The sequence below is a fragment of the Blennius ocellaris genome, assembly GCF_963422515.1.
Source record: "Blennius ocellaris genome assembly, chromosome: 13".
Classification (NCBI taxonomy): Eukaryota; Metazoa; Chordata; class Actinopteri; order Blenniiformes; family Blenniidae; genus Blennius; species Blennius ocellaris.
In genome coordinates, this window is record NC_137662.1 from 15,983,993 (window position 1) to 16,008,854 (window position 24,862).

Here is a 24,862-nt window from a genome sequence, read left to right on the forward strand (position 1 = left end):
AGAGGTGTCAAACAAAAAGTCTGCGATCCAACAGTCCACATAGCTTTCACTCAAATACTGCAGTGAAAACTAGCAACCGTTTTGCTCCCAAAAAATATATATCAGCATCAAATCCTGATAGTATGTACACTGAAGGCTTCGGAAATTATGCACCCCGAAGAGTGAACGACTTTTCCAGCCTGTAAAGAATCACTGCAGCAAAGAAGCCTTCAAATTGCATGCTTTGTAAAGCAAAAGGATGATATAAATGCAGATATTTTAGGGGAGTTATTCTTATGAATACATATGATAAAAACACATTGATGTTCCCTCTTCACATAATCAGGAGAAAAATTCATATTGTTGATATTTTGTTTGGAATGTGTTAATTTCAGCCAACTGGATTTAATTTGGTCTGTATGAGCCTTATGAATAAGCTTGACCCCCAGGGGGTTCATTATTTGTAGCTGGTATGGAACTTGGATGAACGAATACCACAGCAATATGTTAAGGATAACAGCAGAGGAAATGGTGAGAGAAACTACATAATCCTATCATAACTGAGAAAATAAATAGCTAGGACAGGTCTCAGCGGTTTGTATAGGCTCACACTTTGTCACTCCTCTTAGCAAGTCAGATTACATCTGTGGACTGTAAGCACAAGTGAATAGTGTCATGTCCTTCCTGGACCGTGTAATTTGTACAATTTTAGGGGCGTTAAGAGGTCAAGCTATTCATGGGATTGCAACAAATGGCAGTTATCTTCCATGGGCTGCAGAGATTCATGTGGGTGCATGAATCTGACCTTTTAATTGGTCAGCATTTAACACCACTGGCACCACCCTGATGGCAACAACACTGTCTATGCGCCATAATATAATTACAAGCGATTATGAAGAGTAAGTGAGTGTGACCAGGTGATTGTGGGAGTGCAGCGTAAACACTCCGGGGTCACGAAGAAAGAAAAAAGGACAGACACGCCACATCAATGTGACAGTGATATTATGACCAGGAAAGTGTTTTTCTTTCTTTTTCCTAAGTGAGATCGTATTCAGGTGGGTGCATCGTGCAGAGACCTCCTCGCTCCGCCAGCCTCGCTCTCTCGACAAATCGAGCATTCAGCGGACGCACACTATCGCGCACGCTGCGTGAGCGCAGAGCGCGTTCTGTCTTTCATTCATCCCACTAAAGGCTGCTCACACTTTCTTCTCCTCCCCTTCTCTTCCCCACCTCCTCCTCCTATCCTTCCTTCTTCACGCTTCTCTTTTAGTTTTTTATTTTTATTTTTTTAAATATTCTTCTGGTTTTTGCTTTCCCTCCGCACCGCGGAGCTTTTCGGTCGGAGTAAAAGTGGATGATATCAACAGAGCTCCTGTTCCTCGCGCCTCCGCGATACGACGGACCAAAGAGGAGTCGCCAAAGGACACGCGCATCACGACCGAGAGCTGCAGCGCGGAGTTTGCCTTTTCTTTCTTCCCCCCCCCCCCCCCCCCCCCCCCCTTTTTTTTTTATTCCTTGGTTGTAGGAGGACGACGGACATTGAAGAGAAGAAATAGTCGAAAGTATCTCAATGCAGAGCAGCTCCGGCTCCCGGTGAAGTTTTGGAGGGATTTTACGCACAGGTGCGCTGAGAGGATTTAAGGGACGCAGTTGGCGGATGGTTGTCGGCTTGGTGGAGAGGAGTCGCTGCCTCTGCGCAAGGTGAGCAAAGGACGCTGGACTGATGGGAAATCACTGTTTACTGGTTCTGTTTATTGTCCGTTACCCCGATAGTCATCGTGTGACAGTTCCAAGCAGAAAAGGGAAAGTTTGTTCACTCACTCAGTATATCTATAAAACATACCTTCAAACTGATATTATGTTACGTCTATTACATCAATGGCATCGTCAGTCAATTCGCATCGTTTTCTTCTTCGTTAATTAGTCAGACTTCAAAACTTCAAGGAATTGTCGCAATAGTCTAGCATAAAGAAGCTGGAACTGTTGCCTTTTCTGACCAACAGCGTTACCACAAAAATATTTAGTTTGCACAGACACAACGATAGAAAAAGCAAGTAAATCCCACTTTGGAAAAGGTGAAACCAGAGAATGAATGGACTTTGGACTGGATAGATGAGTTGACTGATGAATGGCTTATCAAACATAATTGCAGATTATTTTCCCAGCAATAGACTATTACAGGAAATTGCAGTAGATTTTAGTTATCCTTCACTTCTTATTGAATTTTGAGATAGTTGGCAACCATGGCACAGTTTAAATTGGACACAGAGCGTTCCCTCATGGTGCAAATCCAAGCTCTGTCCCACCTTCAATAAGAACTTTAAGTGAAATATGAAAATCAGACAGATGTCAGATATTATATGGATTTATTTTGATGCTGCATCCAGTTACACTGACGCCTGTCCAACTCATTCAGAGCCATCTCAATGTGAGTATCTGTCACTTTGGGAGGAATGTCCAGTCAGCCTCATGGTAGGCGTCTGTGGCAGGATGACACCAGCTTATGGTCTTTTCAGCACTCGCACCTTCATGTCAACATGACCAAGCCACAGATAGATGCACTCAGACGTTATGGACTATCCCAAAATATCACACAGACTCACTGTAACGAAGTGTCATGTAGGCAAACGGCTGGAATGTATGTATGCCATGATGGCATTGCCATCACATGCAGCCATCGCTTCAATCTTTTTTTTTTCTTCTCTCCTCAGGCGACACTCACTGCACTCTTTCCTGTGCTCTTGCATTTCCGCTGAGTTACACTGCTTCTAAATTTCCACATGAAGCCCAGCCGCCCAAGCTGCGCTGAGGCTTCATGCTCTGTTTACATACAGTTATTGATCAGGAGTCAGCACAAGTGATCTCCTGCTTTCCAATCGATCTTGCCTGCCCTTACTTTTACTGTACTTAAGGTCAATGCAGAAGATAGGCCGAGAGAGTATCTGAAAGCTACAATTAAAGAGAAAAACACCATATTCAGCATTTTAGACCATAATCCAACAACTGCTTTGACATGTGTAGATAAACTGTATTCAGGGTCCAGAAAATTTTTTTACTTATTAGACTTACCATGAGTAACTAAAACTGCAAGGTGGTTTTCCTCAATGAGAAACAATGAAAAGAAGCATAGGCTTGGATATTTTGTGTCATCAAAATTCTTGTTTATATGTTTTATTATATTTCTAATAGGCCTCATGGTGGCACTGTGGTTCGCACTCTCACCTCAAAGCAACAAGGTCATGGGCTAATTGATGACCATAAATTGTCCCTATAGGTGTGAAGTGTGTGTGGTTGTCTGTGTCTATGTGTGTTTGCCCTGTGATGTGACCTGTCCAGGGTCTGTCCTGCCCTCACCCATACTCGCTGGGATTGGCTCCAGCACCCTGCTACTGCACAGGATAAAGTGGTGTAGAAGGTGGATTGTACTAGCTAACATACCAGCTTTCTGTATGTGTCATTATAAATTACATTCTAAGGCACAAATGGTCTTAAGGAAAATTAACTCGAAATAAATTAAGTATGACAATTGGCATTTTCATAATGTCAGACATATGCAAAGAGACTTCATATGAAGTGCTGCTTATGTACAGAATCTTCATTGTCTCACATGTCTCTCTTTCATTGTCTCTGAGGGAAAAGCCGATTAACTGACTGAGATAACTTACCCATTCCCAAAACAACAAAGAAGAGAAGTGTCAGATTTTCTGCCGTACATTAAACACACACACACACACACACACACACACACACACACACACACACACACACACACACACACACACACACACACACACACACACACACACACACACACACAGCGTCAAAGCCAAGAGCACCAAGAGCAATAATTGAAGCCATGATGATCTTGAAAAGTGGCTGCTGCTTCCTCGCTTTCTTTAATAGGACAGGGATTGATTGAGCATGTGTGTGTGTGTGTGTGTGTGTGTGTGTGTGTGTGCGTGTGTGCGTGCGTATTTTCAGGGGCGGGTGATCATTCTAGCTTCTTTAGGATTGATGGTGCATTGTGTGTAGGTGTACGTCTTCACGTGTATGTTTTCTTCTTGCCGTGCTCCATAGCAACAGGCAATGAATCTTCCTCAAATATCTTTTCACACACATACACGCACGCGCACACACACGCGCGCACGCACGCACACACACACACACACACACACACACACACACACACACACACACACACACACACACACACACACACACACACACACACACACACACACACACACACACACACACACACACACACACACACACACTGAGCTGTGACCTTTTTGCAGACCGTGAGTCGTCTTTGCAGGGGGTGGATCTGCAGCTCCGTTAACGTGTGTGACCATGTACATCACGGTGTGGGCCATTTGCCCTTTACAGTGTTCAGTCATTAATAGCTGCGAGATAACTAATATGGAGCCGCCTGCCGCACCAACATGATCAAGATACCGCGTGTGCCTGATAAACGCATCAGTGCCACTCTCCCAAAGAGCTCTCTTCTCTTCTTGAACAAATTAGATATCAATAAAACCATTTAATTTTGACAATGATTTGGCTCCCTTTGAAGAAGTGACAATACATCACATTTAGCCTATTTCAAGAATTTCTTGGAGCGAACAAGGGATACATTTTTAATATATAAATCTTGACACGACTGTCGTGTTATGTTAATATCAGTGTTAGACTAAATAACTGGTTGCATATTTCATATCCGGTATAGCAGACAGAGCTCTTTAGAAATCAATTTTCTTTTTCTCCGTCACCATGTTCGGAAACTGGCCTTCTGCCAGATAGAGAGGAAATAGGCGAAGGAGAGGGGGGTGATACTGTGGGTGCATTAGTGAATGAGAAAAAAAAGAAGCTTATCAGATGTGGAATCGGCTCTTTTCTTCCGCATTTTTACAGATCAGTTTTTCTGCTTTGTCAAACGACACATTGTCAAAAGCAGGCTCACATGAGCAACATTATAGGAGCTCAAACTCTCCATGCTGTCCATTTCTGTCGGTTCAGTGCTGCAAGGTGAGGTGACACCCTCTTTAATTCATATCTCTGTGTCTGTGCGAACTGGAGGTCATCACAGAGTCTTATCTGATACATATTAGTACTGCTCTGTTTGGCTGTGTGCTTGCTCATACTGTACCTAGGATATGATATTTATATGTGCATTATGTTTTTGTATGCAATCATAGTGCAATCTTGCTGAAACCAAGCAACAAATCATACAATAAATAACTTGCTGATGTATCAAATTATCAGTTATATTTGTATAAAAGCTACATTTATTTTTAACAGCTCTGGGCGAAAATAAACAAGTTTCTTTTCCTCAACACTTTGATCAAACTCACAGTCTTTTTTTTGAAAATATGTTCAGTTTTATGCATGAAATGGAAAAAAATAAAGCTCATATGCTTGAAAGATTCAGTATAGTGGCCGTGAACATGTGTTGAGTTTATAGGTGAGATTTGCTTTCAGACGCATTCCTGCTTGAATGTAAGCTTGAGATAAACATCCTCCCAATTTTGGTGAATATTACTTTTAGATTCCCTGCAACATAAGGCTATACTTTTCTTAATTTAATCATTTAACAGTTAATTGATTTTATTAGCACAATCCATGTCCTTGATTGCTTCCATGCTCCTGTTGCTGCACCTCGAGGAACCGCAACATCCAAGAGCCAAAATCCAAAAGGCTGAATCAATTCTTTAAAAGTAATAAAACTCACACCAATTTAAAGAGCAGAGCGACCAGCAAACTGAGTAAACAAAAGATCTGAGCAGTGTGAAAGGTAAGCACAATCAATCTTCATAAGAGCAATCCCAAGAAATACTGATCCTGCGTGTTCGGCCTGAAAACAGCCAGAACTGTGCATTATTACTTCGACGGTTACTTTACAATAAAGCTGACCGTGCAGTAACAATCAAGGGAAGCTCTTCATGCTTTAAATCTACATAATTCAGCATTACACTCACAAACATCCACTACATACAAAAGGAGTATAAAATAGGTTTATCACCTCTGACTCCCTGCAGGCATGGCAGCTTACATTTAGTCAGACACATACGCATGTATAAAACAAGCCCCGGGATTGACGGTTGATGCTGCTATGATATTTGTGTACATGTCCCTCGAGGGCTAAAATACATCATCAGCTCTCAGCTGCATTATACTGTAACTATTTATACACCTGCTTTATAGTCGAATGCAGTGTCGGGGGCGCATTCACTGTGATGGCTCTGTATCTTTTGGTCCCTCAGAACAAGAGGCTCATTTCATTAATTTGGAGAGAAAATGTCACATTACTGACGAGCTGTTTGCAGTCAATTGGTTTTCACAAGGATAAAGTAAGTCAGAGTGTCAAGAAAAACAGAGTCATGGAAGTTATTACAAAGAATAATGTGGTTTATGTCTGTTTGGTCACACTACTCATTTGACATCTCATTTCTTTTACGCTTGCTATTTGTTTTTCCAATGTTTTGGGAACGTGTTATTTGTATTTTTTACTCTTGCTCAGTATTGAATGCCTATCTTTGTGTTCAGGTACATGTTGCCTCATGGGAAATCCACTCTGTTTTGCTGTAATATGGTCATATAGTATACAGTCGTATATTGCACCTTGAGATGCACCATTCTATTATTTACATTAAGTGGTTGCATAGATTTGGGAACATCTATACATTGAAATGTGACTTTCAGTCACTGCTTACTGCAGTGTCCCTGTTTTTAGGGACGACAACATAATTGTGCCTAAGAACTTCTTAGTCAATTCTTCTTAAATATAAAAATAGCATAATGAGTTGCTAATGAAATACAAACCCCAGCAGTTCTGTTGCAACCCACCATAGAATTCTCCATATGCTACAGTGAAATAACAGCCCCCATTCAAACTTCAGGCCGCTTTTAGTCTCCCACCATTAGCTCACTTTGGCGACAAGTGTGTTACTGAATACACACACACACACACACACACACACACACACACACACACACACACACACACACAGAGGCAGAGATGTACTCAGCTAAACCAAAAAAAAAAAAACCCAACTTTGCCTGGGATAATAGTCTTTCACCCTCTAATGACTCCACATTGTGGCCTGAGGCGGTCGTTCCGTTATTAATACCATTAACAACTAATGGTCCACAGAGAAAGATCTTTATGAAGAAAACCAGCCAAGTACCTTCGTCTAGAAAGGAGGTCTTTTGAAGAAATTGAGGTTATAGAAACCAAACAAATTAGATGAATTGATGTGACTAATAGTTTCTTTATAAACTAACTTGACCTCATTGTGAATTTACATTAGGATGAGAAAGAGGAGCGGCACAGAAGTGCTGCAGAGAATTTGATTCAATCTGCACTGATTCTGACTTGCATTTGGCATCTCTGGCTTCAGAACCAGTTTTGTGTCTGTCAGCACAGATAAGCTGTAAGGAGATCCGCCACATGAATGTCTCCATCAGGCCGACAGCAGTAATTTACTGGATGTAAACAGAATTCACGTTGGGTCATCTTTAAGGAATTGGCATGAATGATTTCTTCATTAAAAAGGTGTTTTGGACAGTAAGTGACAATCAAGAATTAATTACATCATCCCAGATCAAGAAACAAAACAAAACAAAAAAAAAACACAAGTCTGGCCTTTGAGCACTGGAAGACAACAACACTGTAAAACCCATTTAACAGATGGAGGTTCATATTCATTTGGACAGACGAAGCTCAATAAAGAACCCAGAAGAAAATTCTTCATGTGTCATTTGGGTTTTCGTTTCTTTTCTGTTTCATCCAAGTGTGAAAAAAAGAAGAAGCGTTCAAGGGTTGTGATGGTATTTCCACAGGTTGAGCAATTGTCGTGTATTTTCTCAGTGCCAAGGTGGCCGCCATTGAGTATAAATACTGTCAAGCACATTCCACTAACTTTTCAGACTCCCAGAAGATCACGGGTCTCTTCATGCATACTGACCTTGACACTCCCACCTGTTGACTTTGTGATTTAGGACACAGCTCATTTGTTAACATCTAAAGGCTAAAATCCAGATCAAATAGTCTGTGTTTAACCTGTTACTATGGCAACAGTTATTCATTAATACCAACAAAAATCACAATGCAATTAATCCTCAAGTATGTAACAATTTGTCAAAATTGATTTATTTGTTTTTCATGTATTTTTTATGTGGCTTTGGGGAGCATGAGGACTTTTTTTTTAACGATCTCCCAAAGAGGCGAATGAATCAAACATATTTCCCTCATGATTGTGCTTCAGTAAATGTCATGGGCTCACAAAGAATAACCAAGGCATAAAATCCTTCCAATATTTGCTGTGACATTTCAGTCCACCACAAATGCTAAGTTTATGAAGGCACGAGGCAAAATGCCAGAACACCACCAGAGATATTAGAGTTCATTGTCATCAAATCAAAAACCTTCGCAAAAGTTGATTCACTGTATACTTGTGGAAATCTTCTGGCTGTTACCAAAGAGGTGGACTAGCTTCCAGAAGAGTCCCACATTTCAATCATAAAAGATTCTGATGTTCTTTCAGTAGACGCTTTAATTGATACCATATGTTCAGCACTCTGGCTTAGTGGCTTTATAGGCTCTGTGAAATCACTTTAAATTGTCTTGTGGCTGAAAGGTGCTAAATGAGTGAACTCCATTTACCTTGGAGAGGTTTTTTAATTCTCGTCTTGAAATTCCATCTATCCAATACATCTCATTTACATCAAGATCTCTTCAGAAAAGTGGAGCTGGGAGCACACATCTGTCATATATTGTGCATCAGTATCATTAAATACATCAGGACATATCCGTAAGATTAATTAATGTTTCTTGCCACAGGTTGCATTGCAATTTATTAGTGAGATACTTAAGACAACAGTTTATCTACACTTCTTCACTTCGACTACAACATCTCTGATGATTAATCTCTGCCCTAAAGGGCATATTTCCACCAAAAGGAAAAAAAAAAGAGGTTGCATAGATGGGGGGAAAAGAGGAGAGATGAAAAAGAAAGTATGCTATACAGTTTCGTGATTGTTTTCAACCATCAATATCAAGTCAGTATTTCAGAGAAGTGAATTTAATCCCTGAAACAATTTGCTACACAACACAAAATGGGGTCGAAAAAGAATCAATTAAAAAAAACATATGAACACTCCTATAAAGGAGTATATACATGACCTTGCAGTTTTTGCTTTACCTTGAGTCTATTCTTTGTCTTCCAAAGAGAATATACCCTTTGTTGGAGTGAAGCGCTGAGAAATAGACTCATCAAACTGCTTATTCATGTCATCTGCTTCTGTTAGGCTGCAGTTTTATTTTCCACACCAAACCTTGTGCACTTGTGCCTCCTCTGTAATTGAGCTTGTGCATGTATTCCATTTGCATTTAGATACTAGAATACTACAAAGCTAGTTCTTGCAGTGCAAACAGAATGAAATGTGAATTTCGATTGAGATTCTGTCTCCAGCTCCTTTGAAGTCTTGACTCTCTGTGGAGTACCTTTGATTGTTACTATACAAAGGGGAGGCTTATGAATCTTCAACGTGTGTGTGTGTGTGTGTGTGTGTGTGTGTGTGTGTGTGTGTGTGTGTGTGTGTGTGTGTGTGTGTGTGTGTGTGTGTGTGTGTGTGTGTGTGTGTGTGTGTGTGTGTGTGTGTATATGTGTGTGTAGATTGAAGGGGTGAGGGGCAGACAGAGTTTAAAAAGATTACATTATCAAGAGTGAAATGGGCAAAAATTGTAATGCGAAACATCAAAGTGACAAGCCCAGTGCTTTCATGATATAGACTTCCACAGTATTAACCCTGCAACCCTTTCTCTTGTTATTCCCGCTGGTGACTCATTGGACAGGTCATTGGCTCACAGGCTGATGTCAATATTTCATCGTCTGTATGCATAATTTGACCGTTTAAATTAGAGCTACTTTATTCCAAAAGCAGAAGTGATATGAAATGGGAGCTAAGAATAAAAGTGGAAGCAGGCAGTTTAGTTCACAGATGCTGCCCTCTTCTAGAAAAGCCCCTCTTCCTTCAGCCACCTGCTGTTTCCAGTCTTTATCACCATTTTCACATCTATAATGAGGGATGCATTGTATGCTACAGCTTCATTTCAGTTCACCAATAAAGGTATATTGTGAGTTAAGAAATACAAATAAAAGAAATCAATAAAATTAAATATGCAAAAAGCTAATGTCCTTGAAGGTTACATGAAATAACCTTTATTGTAAAAACCATAACTTAAACAGTTGCAGACTATAGATAAAGACATATTCAATATTTACAATTTGAAGCATATATTAAAAGTTATGCTTTTATTGTTTGCCGTTGCTGTTTTTGGACTGTGGAAGGAACTCCAGGTACCTGGTGGAAGCCAACGCTCACAGGGGAGAACATGCAAATTTAAAAGATTTTTCAATAAATTAGATTGTCACTTACAAGACAATTGCAAGTCATATTACAGCTTAATTTATATTCTCAGGCCAGGCTGCAGAAAAGAGTCTTAAGTGATTCTATTTACGAGATATCAAAAAAATAAAAAAAATAAATCGCGTCCAGCTCAGAGACAGTTTTTTAATGAATGAGGAGCCAGAGGCTGAGATTTCAGCGAAGGCTCAGAGTTCACTTGTGTTAAATACTTGATGTGGCCTTTCAAGAGAATCCCCCACAGGCTCATCCTCTCCTCAGATGCCTGAGGCTTTTTTGTCCTCACTTAAGAGTTATCGTCTTTGCAGTCCTCTGTTTAATTGAGTTTAGAGCTTTTTCATTTTTGATTTGAGTTCCTGTTTCTGTGTAATATTTATCTCTGTCCTCACTTCAACAGTTGCGCTTTTTGACAATTTATTTATACAGTGTTATCACCTCATGTAAACCACCAGATGTCCTCGGTATCTCCACCTGGTCGCTCCCTGCGACGCCTGTCTCCTGCCTCGAACTCCTTGTCAACTATCAGTGTCTTTCGGGATTCATGGCAATAATCTGTTAGTAACAGATTACTTTTGTCATCGGTAAAAACGTCGAAAGAGCTGCTGTCTCTCCATCCCACAGCCTGAAGGAGCCTTTAGATTTAGCGTTTTTTATCTCACCTTCACTTTTGGAGATGGATTTGAAGCCCCTGACTTAAAGTTACCTTATTTTTATTGCTAATGTCTATAAGCTGGTATTTTTTACTCAGCTGTTTTGTTGTTGCCTTTTTTCATCATCACAGAAGAGTAATGCGGCATTAGATTTTTCATCACTGCTCTTAGTTTAGAACACATAATGTCCTGTTTTTACTGTGTCTGTGTAAAGCCTGTGTCTCTCACGTGTCTTCATCCGTCCCGTTTTGTTGTGTACTCACCTGTCTGTTCGTGTCTCCGTACACTTCTCCTTCCTCTGTCTGATTAGTGTCTAACGAGTCTCACCTGTGCCCTCCTCATCTCAGTGTATTTAAACCTCCTTGCCTCATGTTTCTGTGCTCAGTTGTCTTTTCACTTCTGTGCCTCTGACATCCTGCGTCATCTGTGTTTTCTTTCCCCGTGTTAACTTTGTTCAATTTTTTTGGACTCTGCCTCTGACTTCGCTCATGGATTGTGCTTTTGAATGCCTTTGCCTCGGCTCTGTTGAATTTTATGTAGAGTCTGCTTTTGGGTTCCTCACAATCCCTGACTGATTATATTATTACTACTATTATTTCTACCTTTTTTGTCATGCTCTTACTTCAACTGAGGCCCCAACTTGCTGTAGTTGCAATATTGTTGAATATTTACAATAACTGTAATAAGTGTTCTTTTTTTCTATTGGAGTGATCAATGTTAACCCTCAGATTACTCTTTATATTTTTACAAGACATCAAACACTTTATTCACTGAACAAACAGGAGCCTCAGTCATATGCAGAAGGCACCTTCCCCACTCAATGCTGTGGGATGGATTCCATTCTTCAACTAGCTTTTGTTGCAAGGCACCTAAAGTGGTTGTGTTGGTCTCTCTGGCCTGACAGCCCATTCAATCTGCTCTACTCCTAAATTCTAGTGATGGACATCATTCTGTCCGGTTGCGAATTATCATCTTGCAGGTTAGAGTTTGACCCCAGGCTGTGGATTTATGGGATTGTCACTGGTAGTACAATTTCATCTCAGTATCTCTCTGCATTTAGATTGCCTCCAATGATGACAAGCTTTTTTATCGCCGGTGGTTAGTGCCACAATAAGCAAAATGCTCTCTGTGTCTTCTTTGCACTTTGACCCTACAATCCAAGTGCTGAAGACAAAATTTTGACTGAGGTAATGGAACGTCGACAGAAAAGTCATTATCAACAGCAGAGAAAATGTAGTTCGTATTGACAGAAATGATTTGTTAAATATTTCAAGGTTGCAATTAGGGGTGGGGTCGATCCGATCCAGTATCACCGTATTTCACGGATCAGAAATTTCCGAGCCAACCTGCGGAGATTTCCTATCCATGAAGCCGCGTCTGTGATTTACTGTCTGCTGGAATGACTCCACAAGTGTTTCCCTGCCGGCTGCTCTGCTCGTTGGCTGCAAAATGTGAAATGGATTTCCTGACGGGAGGCGGGTCTCAATGGGTGCGGAGTCATGAGTCAGGAATTACATTCCACAGTTTGCAGCCAGCGAGCAGGCTCGCATAGTCGCACTGTGCAATTCAACTTTTCATGACAACGTGCCGCTGTTTTGGATGTATTTTACACTCAAAACATCACAAAGCATTGACGTGGATGTTTGCAAAGCTGTTGTACAGCGAGGCAGAAACTCCAGACGTCACCGTTTTAAAGTGCCAGCTCGCTGAGAAGAACCTCATTGATGGCTGCATGATGAAGAGCAGCTCCTCCACTGTAGCATGCGATTCACACTTCCATGAAGCTGTGTCCTACTCTGCACCAAACTCCATGAAAATAGTCCCAATCATTTGTGCTGCGTTAGTGCTGGAAACACTGCTGTTTGTGCTGAGTTGCAAAATATTTTCCCCACGGATTATTAAAGTGATTATGAGATTTTAAAGATATAACAAGTTTATTATGAGATGATGACGTCATGCAGACCACCACATTGTCCAAATTGAGCAAAAATAGTTTGCACTGCTTCTTTTTCTGACCTTATACTAACCTCAAGTTGCCTTTTGAAAGAATACATGCATATATTTGTACATTTCATACTTGCCTGTAGAGTGGAGTTTATTACAGCCTGATATAAAAACAACAACTACAATAATAATATTAATAATAATAATAATAATAATAACACAAACCGAGCTCCGGTACCGGAATAGTATCTGTATCGGCAGATATTCAAATTCGGGTATCAGATCGGAAGTGAAAAAACATGGATCAGTGCATCACTAGTTGGAATGTACATGTTAGCAAACACTTGGCTTAACAATATTATACATTCTATTAATAAAAAGCAAGATTACATCAACTGACATTAACCTACTTCTTGTGCATAGTTTGTATCCTTTTATTTGTATAGTAGTGTATGTTACTATTCACCTTGTAGTAAATGGTCTTGCATTGCGTCATTGTTTTGACGCTGACTGGTGAATAAAAAAAACCCTCTGGGCTCGTTACATAGTTCCCCCATAAATACTGAAATAGTTTATTCTACTAACCTTTGCATGCATCGGAGACAAAAATAGAATACAGGTATAGTTTACCTTTTGATGGTTTTTTGATAGTATAATAGTGCTGGCATAAAAAAGAACTTGCATATTATTCATGCCTATTTTGGGAAACAAGATTAAAAACTGAGACAGAGCCCATGCCATACACTGTCATGTTCAGTGCTCTTACTAAAACCCATTCCTCCTTTGTCCTCTTGCCTTACCTCTCTTGTCATGTGCTCCACAATCTGTCTTTCTGTCTTTCTGCTCTGTTAGCCTTGCCTTTCCATTTATCTAACCAACAGATTGCCTCTATTAATTATCCTGATTCTCCCATCTTGCATGTAATAATCAGAAGTAATAGAGATATTAGGCAGATAAGGATATTTCTGCACCCACATTCGCTTTTAATTAGCCCAGAGATTAAACGAAACATCTGCGTCTGCCTGGCTGACGTCCAGTGAAACAACACAAGGTCTTTCCTTGATTCAAAACACTGGAATGTTATATGTTCGGCTGAATTATGTCAGCGTGCAAAATACATCTATACCCTTGTGCCATGCAGCACACTATAGTGTGGGCAATAAGATGTTAAGGCCTCTGGACTAAACTTGTGATTTGTGGCATTTTAGAAGGATCGTTACACTTCACAGGCATGCGTTCCTAAAGAATTTACTGACTACTAGCTGAAGAAATAGAAACATCTGTTGTTTTTTAATCAAATACAGTGGTTCTCAGTATCATTGTATAGGGCTGAGTTGTGTTTTACTTTCCATTACAAATTAGAGTGTCTCTACAGCAGGACTGTCGTCGATTGGAAAACCCAGAGTTCACTAAACAGACAAGAAGAACAGACGAGGGTAATTCCCTTACCGATAATAGACTGTTGGTGTTCATGTGTGCGTGAAGCATTGAGCAAATTCATTGGCTAAAAGTAATTAAGCATTGGACATGAGATAAAGGATACCAATTCCCGTCACTACCTTTCTCAGCTGACACAATGACGAGGTTTTGTCTGAGTTTATGTGCAATTCTGGAGATGCCATGCTGTATTAAAGACCGTATTCTCTCAAAGCTGCAGGAGATGACCACTGCAGCACCCGGGCGATAAAACACTTTGGCCCCATTGTTTCCTTGGCCAAAAGACCTCATCCAGTTTAATAGTTGATGTTCCCGGACCTTTCCCTTCAGACCCGTTACTCACCCTAACCCAGTCAGAGTGGTGCCTTCAGGGCACACATAATGAAGAGAATGGAAAATTTAACAGAAGACCCCAGTGCACATCATTAAACCATTTCTATTAGAGGACTCAGTGTAAAAGAAAAGGAAAACATTGCTGCCAGGTTGTTAGAAGCGAGAGCCACAGCTCCCAGTGGGTTGCTGCCTCTATCTGGTTTTACTGGTTCAGTATTCTGAGCTCTGACAAGGTTTTAAGACACAGTTTCTCACCAGGGGATCCTGCATTCAACCTTTTCAACAGTTAACTGAAGCTGTAACCCACACGGCTGCACTATTCTTATTACCGCATCATTATCACTTTCTGCCTGTGTTCTAAAATGCTAGAAGTTTAAGTAAAGGGTTACAAAGTTTTCCCAATATGCATTCAGCAGCAGTGCACAGCCATTAAATTCCGGCTGCTACTGCTGCTGAGATAGAATCATGATTCATAGTGTAACTCTCATAAGTTGCACTCTCTAAATTGCATGAACCAAGTATATCACAATTATAGGCATAGGGACATTACCAATTGCAGTCTAGGGTGTTTGACACGCATATGAAGTTGCAGCTCATCAGTTCACTCATTCTTGTAGTGTGCTTATTGATATGGCTAAGACTCCAGCAATACACAAATCAGATTTTAACATCTCTGAATACCCAAAGTAATTGTAAATAGTCAAGCTTTATAATGACAATTGTTTGTCGGTTGTAAATAAATACCATGATAGGGAATGAAAATACATGTATAGAAACAACACATAACTATAGATAATTTCAGATCTTTGTTAAAAGTCTAATCAAAGTTTGCGCCCTCTATGAAGATGATTCACTGCTCCATAAATAAAAACGACTTTAGTACACATAAGCATTCAGGTATAGCCAACATATAAACATGTGGCTGATGAAATCTAGCCAGAGAACAACCAGCCTGAGGGGAGCTGCTCTCCTGCTCCCAGGCAGTAAGAGGTGGTTTACCTCTGACCACAGCCTCCACGGTGATCCACATGACTGATATCCTCTTGGCCTTCACATAACATCACTGTCATTCACATTGTGTTGTAAGTCTCCGCCTCAATACTCCACATAAAAGTCGAAAAAGTACAAATTAAAAATGGGTCAAGTTAAAGGTATAGTAGAGGATTTTCTTCTTCCGGGTGGATCATCAAAATAACTGGTCCTCCCAATTGTCAATCATTCTGGTGATATATGACGTAAGCCCGTCGTACGTGCTCGTCCCTGCGCTCGTCATCATGCCGGTGGCCGACCCGACGCATTATTCTCGGACATTTTTACACAGTTTCACCCCCTCTGGTGCAAATCTTCTTGTAAAGTGAGCTTATGTGAGCGATGCCGACTTGTGACTTGTAAACAGAGCGTGCACGAGGAGAACTGGGCTCGTGCATGTCTCTCGCACGCGTTTTAGTAGGCGTTCCGTCTCGGGAGCAGGTACAGCGTTGCGCATGCGCATTTTTTTCAAACGGTGGAGAGGGCAGTTCTTTCCTAAAATTCCTGAAAATCCTCCTGTATACCTTTAAATAATTAAAACTAACTTAGATATTGTAAATCTCTATTATTTTTAGGACAATATTCGATGTTTTTCCTTGCTTGATGCAAAGGAATGTGTTTAAGTTCATACTTTACACTCCATGCCATTTAAAATATTTTAGAATTGTGAAGAAAAAGGAAAACAAATGTTTTATTCATAACACAGATGAAATCCTTGACTCTGAAGCTCTGTCATTGTGTTCTGTTAGTGGAAAATATGTTTCCAATTTCTCAGTTTGCACATACCAACTTATAAACATCCCAATTCACCAAACATTAATGAGGTTATTTACTAGTTACTCCCGTCACTTAATTACTCTTAAGTACATTTTTGGACGCCTACTCTTGACTTTCACTTGAGTAATATTATGCTAATGCAACAACACGTTTACTTTATCATTCATAAAGTATTCTACCCATCTATGGTTTTGAGACACTCGAGTGCATCACAGCTGACTGGAGGCAAGTCTTTTTAGTTTTATGTTTAGGTGTTTTCAAATGATGAAAGAAATACACAACAAATTAGTTTCTTTTCCAAGTCAAACACACAAAAACTCAAGCTATGGCCTGAGGCCACTGTTTCCAAGATGGGAGCCAAAGTCATCCATGAGAGGATGTTCTGACAGAAGCTCTACATATTTTGAGTTGAGCTGTCATCATGAATTTGTCATTCTGTGGTGGTGGTGGGGCGGGGGGGTATTTCTAAATTGAGATAAGATATTTGCATGCTCATGCACCCCAAACACACATTGCAAGCTTCCCTGACATTTATTCTGTCCTGCATTTTAATCATGTTCCTATTTGCATATGTTTGGGTGTGTGTGTGTGTGTGTGTGCGTGTACAGTCTCAGATGAAGATGAAGTCTGCGGGCGTTGTGGATGGAGGAGTCGTGGATGGAGGATTGTTCACAGAGAGCTATTGTAACATCTGCAATGCCCAGCTCATCTCCGAGTCCCAGCGCACCGCTCACTATGAGGTGAGTCCTTCTGCCTACATTTTACCTGGGAAAAATGTTTTCCGGTTGGAGTGAAACGTGAGGGGGGGGGGGGGAAATGCTCTTTTGCAGAAAACAAACAAATGTGATTCACAGGCAGATTCCTGTACACTCTGCAACTGCCTTATTTGTACCAATTTGTGCTTGTGCCGTTCAAAATGGTGCTCATCTATTATACATAGACTTAATGCAGCATGGTAATGCTAGTTACTTGCAAGCTTGCGTACACACACACACACACACACACACACACACACACACACACACACACACACACACACACACACACACACACACACACACACACACACACACACACACACACACACACAATGTGTTTTAATGTAGTCTACCTCTGTCAGCAGACTCAACGAGTAATTTAATGGATGGCCATTAAATAATCAGGTCTTGCATTATTCAACCCAGATTCAGATGTGTGTGAATGCAGTGCACACGTGTTTATGTGAGTGTAAGCTTGCATGAAATGCACTGCATTGAGGTCGTCCTTGATTACAAGACACAATTGGGATTAACAAGCAGACTAATGAGGACAAGGCCCTTATCTTGAGAGACTGGAGCAGGGACACTCGCAGTGTGTATGTGTCTGCACGCCTGTGTACCTACAACATCCACTTGACAGTAATCCATTTCTGTCCCTCATCCTGAGTCTGGCAGAAACGCAGCTTCGAGCAGAGCTGACGAGTCGACAAGCAGCATCACTGCGTGTCCTCAGTGGCGCCAGTCACAGTAGGTCAGTAGATCAAAGGCAGAAAAAAATTGTGTGAAAGTAGGAAGAGTTTGAAAGTAATTAATAAAAACAAAGAAAAGAAAATTAGCCACATCACTTTTTCAATACAACTTTAAAATTTCAAGGTGAAAGAAAAAATTAAATGTTTTGCGGGGTTTTTTTGTACACGGTTTAACGAAATGGCAAGTCATTTGATCACACCAGGACAACACTGGGGTGACAGCTAAACTGTACAGGAGTCGGTACTAAACTTTGACGATGCTTTGAGTTCACCCATCTATTCATTCTCTACACTTCATTTATTTAGACGTGGGTTGCAGGGAGCTGAAGATGTTTTTAAAGCTTAAAAGGTTTGTTTGTTGAAGAAGTTTAGTTTCGAAGAGTGTTTCCTGGGCAAAAACCTATTCCAAGTCATTAAGACAACAAAAAGGATGTTAAGCAACTAATTTATTATCAAAGTAAAAAAATTCTAAATATTAAATTTGCATTAGTCTTCCATTGCTCAAGGTAAAGGTTGATGGGTTTTTATGACACGAGGGTAACAACAGGCTCATGAGAGTTTTTTGGGCAGAATTTTTATTTTATTTTTTTTTAAATACACATTTTAAAGTCTTCTTTTCATACACACTCTGTATCGTTGTTTCTTTTGCCCAGCTCACCACCGATTTGTCTTGAACTTTCTGTGTATACACAAACACACCAGAATGATGTGACGGGCATTTTTTCACAGTTGCCCTCTGCCCTGTGCACTCCCGCCCACTCACTTTGACACTTGGAAAACCAGAGAAGGAAAAAAATAGTGAGACATGCAGAGTCCATTAGAGTGCGACGAGCGCTGAGGGTCAGTGCCGGGTAACCATGGTGACACGAGGTCCCGCTTTTAGCCCATTTCTCAAAACCGTAGAATATGTGACCATTTAAACACCTATAAACATGCACACGCACACACACACACACACACACACACACACACACACACACACACACACACACACACACACACACACACACACACACACACACACACACACACACACACACACACACACACACACACACACACACACACACACACACACACACACACACACACTGACAAAGCACATTAGCAGACATCTGACAAGTGAGCAGGCATGTGAGGTGGTGGTGATGGGGTGGGGTGGGGGGGGCTGTTCTCCTGGGGCAAAGGATTCAATCTAAGCATTGGAGCAGTAAGTACAGTGTCTTCTCAGAGTCTCCCATTAGCTTCAATTGTGTGCCATAATATTCAATTACATCCAAAAATACCCAACAATTTATAAGCATTCGACAAAAGGTGACCAGTTAATTCAGTCATCACAATCTCCAGTCAGTGCAGGGTTTCACATTTCTTTCTTCAGATATGTCATTATCGCAATTGTCACTTTGAACCCCATGTCTTATAATAAAAGTGCGTAGCAGTTATAGTACAATATTCGTGATGGTATCATGGTGTTGGAAAATTGCCCCAGCAGCAGAAAATGGAGATAAATAGATGTTATATAACAGGCAGGAGTGAAGGCCAGCCAATGCCAATAAAATTGTACGCATGCAGGAAGATAGTAGCAATGTCATCCTTGAACACAAACACACACAGTGCTGTCTAAACACACATACAGTCACTAATATTTACTCTGGAGTATATGCAGTGAATTCCATTGTCCTGTATGAAAATGTCAGCCAGCAGCTACAAGGACAGCTCCCTGTGCTTTCACATAAACCTTATGGTATTTTGCTCATTCTTATAGCTTACAGACTTGAGTCCTTAAATTCTTTTCAAACAGGCAAATGAAGGACAAACTCTTGTTAGGTTTGTGTACTAATCAATACATACACAATAGCTTCCAGTGTTGCAATATCATTGTGTTTAAAAAAAAAAGCATGAAGTTAGCAGAAAAAATTATGTGAAAATGAATGTTCAAACATGTTTTATATGAGAAGATATTCCTAAAATTGTTTTAACAAGTTTGTTTTTTACAACCAGGAAAAAAGGGCAAACTAAAGTTTTTGCGTAAGTCTGACTCCAGCCAAATTGTGATGAACAGACTGGATCACAAAGTGCAGCTCCTGAAGTGTGTTCCCAGGCAGAGGTGGTCAGTATCTATGGAAAGTGGTCTCAGGAAGGAAAAGAGCTGAACAGGGTCATGATTCATGAGCATCCATGGGTCATTGATGCATGTGGCTCCTTGGAGGAACCTTCTTCCACCTTGTGAGTCTGCTGATAATGTCTTAGTAGAGTCCAGGTCGGGACCGTTTCCACAGCAAAAGAGGAAAACACACAATGTTAGGTCAGTGGTCACAATGTAAACACTTACTTTGTACTGACTCTGCTGAAGCCTCATAACACATTAGCCCATATAATTTAACATGTTATACATTAGATTATATCTAATACAAAAAAAAGTCGAGAAATGTATTTAGTGTTTGAGGAATCGCAAGAATAAAGGCCATTTGTCACTGCTGTGCTGACAATTAAGACATAGTTTTGAAAGTCAACCCGAAAGTTAGAATCGCCCTAAATCACATAAGAAGAAAAGTCAATATTCCTCATTATGTTTTACACCCATGTGAAGTCAGTCTTCACAGCTAAATACCAAGTTTAGCTGAGAAAGTGATTAAATATTTTCTACAATAGCTTTTCCTCTAATCATGTCCTTAAAAATATCATGTGGTATTCAACACATTACAAAGTTTAACCTGAAGTAATTCACACAAGAGTAAAGAAAAACACATAGACCCTATTGTATATTTGCACAGTGACATATTGTTCCTAAAAGTCAAATTTTTCTGTTTATGCCAGTTTTTATGCCAACATGACAGATTAAAAAAATGCTGACACCTTTCTGGAGATCATTTCTGAAATAGTCTACAATTTTACTTTGTGCCATCTAATCTATTTTAAAGCTCACTTCAGCCAGTTATAGTATTGGCGTGTACAGTTGAAGTAAAGAGTCTTCGCCACTTCACTTCTCCGTACTCAAACATATTACTCAGAGCTATACAAAGCCGAGGCTGACCCGAGCCATTAGTCACCTACCCGGGGGCAGATTGTCTACAAGCATCATCAGCCAAAACAGAGATGAAAGCTTGGAACGGTGTTGCCAAGATGGAGTGACAGTCATTGATTTTTTTTTTTTTTTCTTCACTTGACTCGCTTGAAACATTAAAGCTCAACTCACTGGTGATCTTTTTATCTTTCTTTCTCTCAGAGTAAGAAACATGCCAACAAGGTACGTCTGTTCTACATGCTTCACCCTGAAGACGGAGGACCGCCATCCAAAAGACTGAGGCCAGATAACCCAGTATGCTCTTCCTCAACCCGTGTGTGTGTGTGTGTGTGTGTGTGTGTGTGTGTGTGTGTGTGTGTGTGTGTGTGTGTGTGTGTGTGTGTGTGTGTGTGTGTGTGTGTGTGTGTGTGTGTGTGTGTGTGTGTGTGTGTGTGTGTGTGTGTGTGTGTGTGTGAGAGAGAGAGCGAGAGAATGAGAGAGAGAGAGAGAGAGAGAGAGCGAGAGATGGAGGCACATTATATCACGGAGACATAATTTAGGTCCTTAAACGAGAAAACTCAAAAGATCCCTGAGTTGTATCGAGGTTTACGGCCTTTCTATCAGGAGATTTAATGTTTTTTCTCAAAGTACAAAACATGCATTTGCGATTAGAATCAAAATACTTTTTTTTTGTCATTATCGATATGCGTCCATACATGAAAATGCAGTTGGAAGTCTCAGCTTTCAGCAAAAAGAAAAAGACATAAAATAGACTTAAGAAATTGTAAACACAATAAACTTAAATATAATATCCATTCAAAATACACAAATGTAAATATTCTAAAAGGTGCAAGCAAAGTGCAGTGTCCAGGCTATGCGAGGAAATGCGTGACCTGAATGCTTGATTAATTAGTACCTCTAAGTTATCCATAGGTGTGAATGTTTCTCTGCATTTCAGCTGGGATCCCATCCAGCACCCTGCTACCCAAAGTTGAATAAAACCGTACAGAACATGCATGGATGTATGGATAATGCAACACCAGTACTGATGTGCTTTGAAGGACATTCATTTACCCAGTCAGTGAATTTGTCTTTCATCCACTGTAGATTACTAAAACCTGAGTTGCGGAGCTTCGGTCTAATCCCTTGCTCGGCTGGTCCACTTTCAGCCTGAACTACTATAGCCAAGAGCTCAGGGGAATATTTGTTTGATCTGTTGTGTGCAGTTGTATGTTCTGATTCTCCCAATAGAGATTATGCCTTTGCTGTGTTTCTGGTAAGATTTAGGGGAGGCAAGTGCCGCCAAAGCAGCTCTGTATCTGACTATTGCAGGCCATGGCTAAGGAGGTCAGCACATTACCAATGTTTGTGTGCACGCTCTTGGTAGGCTATTGTGTTTGTATATTTCCAAGCTCCGCTCTGCAACTGTTCTGCTGAGGTTGCATTCACATCTCCCGCGTAATTGGGAATGCTTGGGATTCAGATATGGAGCGTTACTGCTATTTTTCAGCTGATTAAATGTTGCGTTTCTGTGCTTGTGTGAGTCTATGGGCGAGTGTTTATGTGTGATGGACTATTGTGTTTAGGAAAGCACAATGTGTGTCCCATTTATCTAACTTGTCCCTAAAACGTCTAAAACAAAAACATACACACACAAAATACACATGTAGGACACACTAAGGACACAGCTGGTGGAAATAAGTGCTGGTGGAATAAGGCTTAAAGAGAGAGAGATAAAAATTGCCGCCAACACGAGATACACAGTAAAACAACAAGGAATTACTTTTGTTTTGTTTTTATTGGTAACATCTGAGAGATATGAAGCTCAAAACTAATAATTAATAGCTAGGACAACAAGCATTTGGTTTGAGTTAAAACTGATTGAAGCTATCTTGGTCTGTACAATTAGATTCCGAACGGATAAAAGCAGTTCCTCCCCAATCCAATCAATAGAACAATCCCATTAGCTTTTTGTCCATGAAAGCTGATACGTTAACTCCTGAGTTTTCTCTATTGATAAACATTAGAAACAGGCTACTCTCTGAAACACACAAGTCATGCAACTGTGAGAAAGCAAAGTTATTGAGGGAAAAGTGAAAGTGCACATCTTTATACAGTCAGTCCATAATGACAATTCAAATGGTTGTTCAACAGTTGTTATGAAGTGCAAAAGTTGAGAGAAGATTTGTTGTTGTGTTCACCCTTTCTGCCCCATGAACGATCGATTCCTGTGTCAAAGTCAGCTTTTTCAACATTGACACTGGACATCATGAAATAAAGGGAGGAGTTGTTGGATGTTTTGTGAATGCATACTGCTGTCTTGTGTCCATTAAAAAAAAAAAAATTGTTGGGGAAATCTCAGATTATCAGTCTGTATCGACCGACCAATATTAACACTATTTATGGGCACCTGCTCTAATATTTAATGCTCAACTACATCAACCATAGTTCTTTAAATACACTGATGCACAACTTGAAGTGATACACACACACACATACACCCAATAACATGTCAAGGGCTTCTGGGTTGGCAAAGACACGAACCCACAGCCTACAAATACACACACCTGCGTCTCCATCTGTCTCCCTAAGTGACATGAGTCAGCCTGTCGTGGCTTTCACCTCATGTGGGACACTGAAGACACATAAATAGGCCATGTACATATTTTCAAACACACACACACACACACACACACACACACACACACACACACACACACACACACACACACACACAAGTTGTGAGTGCCATAGCCAGCACTTTGTTCATAACCTTTCACACAGAGATGTGACATTGATTATCTGACAATGCAGAAAAATTGATGTCAACTGAACAAAGATGAAACTCATCTCCCGAGATGAAATTCTCGCCATTCAATTTGAAATCAACTTTTCTTCTTCCATCTCTTTCATCTTTTTTTTTTTTTCCTCCTCCCAGGGGGAGTTTTGCACGTCTTTCTCCGTGCCTCATCTTAGTGTTTTTGGTCCTCTGTTTTGTTACTGATTGACACGGTGCAGTCCGATGGGAAGCGCAGAAAAAAGGCTTTTCACAGAGCAAATGAAATGCCGGTGTAAAATGCCATGCCTTCAGGTTTTTTTGTGTGTGTAGGTGAAAGTGGTTGTCACAGAACGAACATGGAGAAAGTAGGTCGCGAAGGTGCACACAGAAGAAAGGGGAGGAGACTCGATTGATTTTTCTCCTCGTGCTTTCGCCTGCTCCGTCTCTCCGCATGTGTCATTTTCCATCCACGCTAAAAAACTATGAGAAAACTGTTACAGACAATACATTATTTTTTAAAACTCTTTTTCTCCGCTAACACTATATTTGCACTGTCGTTCATCTGGATTTACACTTTCAGAGCATCTTCAAACTCCAAATGAGAGCGTCTGTTTCCCTGTGCTGCTTCATGTGTATATTTAGAAATGTTTCCCACAGCGCCTCAACACAGAACAGGGGGAGAAGTATGGAGGAGCACAGAAAAAGCAAAACAGAAGGAGAGAAAGATAAACACAGCTAATTAGCAGTCTATTGTTTGGTGCATGAGCTGGTTGAAGCCACCCAAACACAAAAATATTCTGCGATACAGACGTGACTGTCAGGCACTGGATAAACAGCAACAGAGGCGGCGTGCGCGTACAAACACCAACACACACAACATTGAGGTCACATGCAAATGAGTCTCGGCAGATGCACGAGGTGCGACAGGTAGAGACGGCGTATGACTAGATACAGAGGGGAACAGTGGAAACCAGCGAAGGCGGAAATTACAAAAT

General features: G+C 40.5%; 1 protein-coding gene across 2 annotated transcripts in view; it reads left to right on the top strand.

Annotated features, from left to right (window-relative positions):
* The first annotated feature begins 901 nt into the window (after positions 1-901).
* Positions 902-24,862, top strand: part of LOC308138050 (zinc finger matrin-type protein 4) — a 64,425-nt gene continuing 40,464 nt past the window's right edge. Inside the window, exons 1-4 of one of the 2 annotated variants that reach the window (XM_080506987.1) lie at positions 902-1,034; positions 1,250-1,680; positions 17,186-17,317; positions 21,311-21,403. In XM_080506987.1, coding sequence (XP_080363113.1) covers positions 17,192-17,317; positions 21,311-21,403 — 219 coding nt within the window. In that variant the 5' untranslated portion in view covers positions 902-1,034; positions 1,250-1,680; positions 17,186-17,191. Of the gene's footprint in view, positions 1,035-1,113; positions 1,681-17,185; positions 17,318-21,310; positions 21,404-24,862 lie in introns of those variants that run through there. The other variant, XM_080506986.1, reaches the window with a different exon arrangement.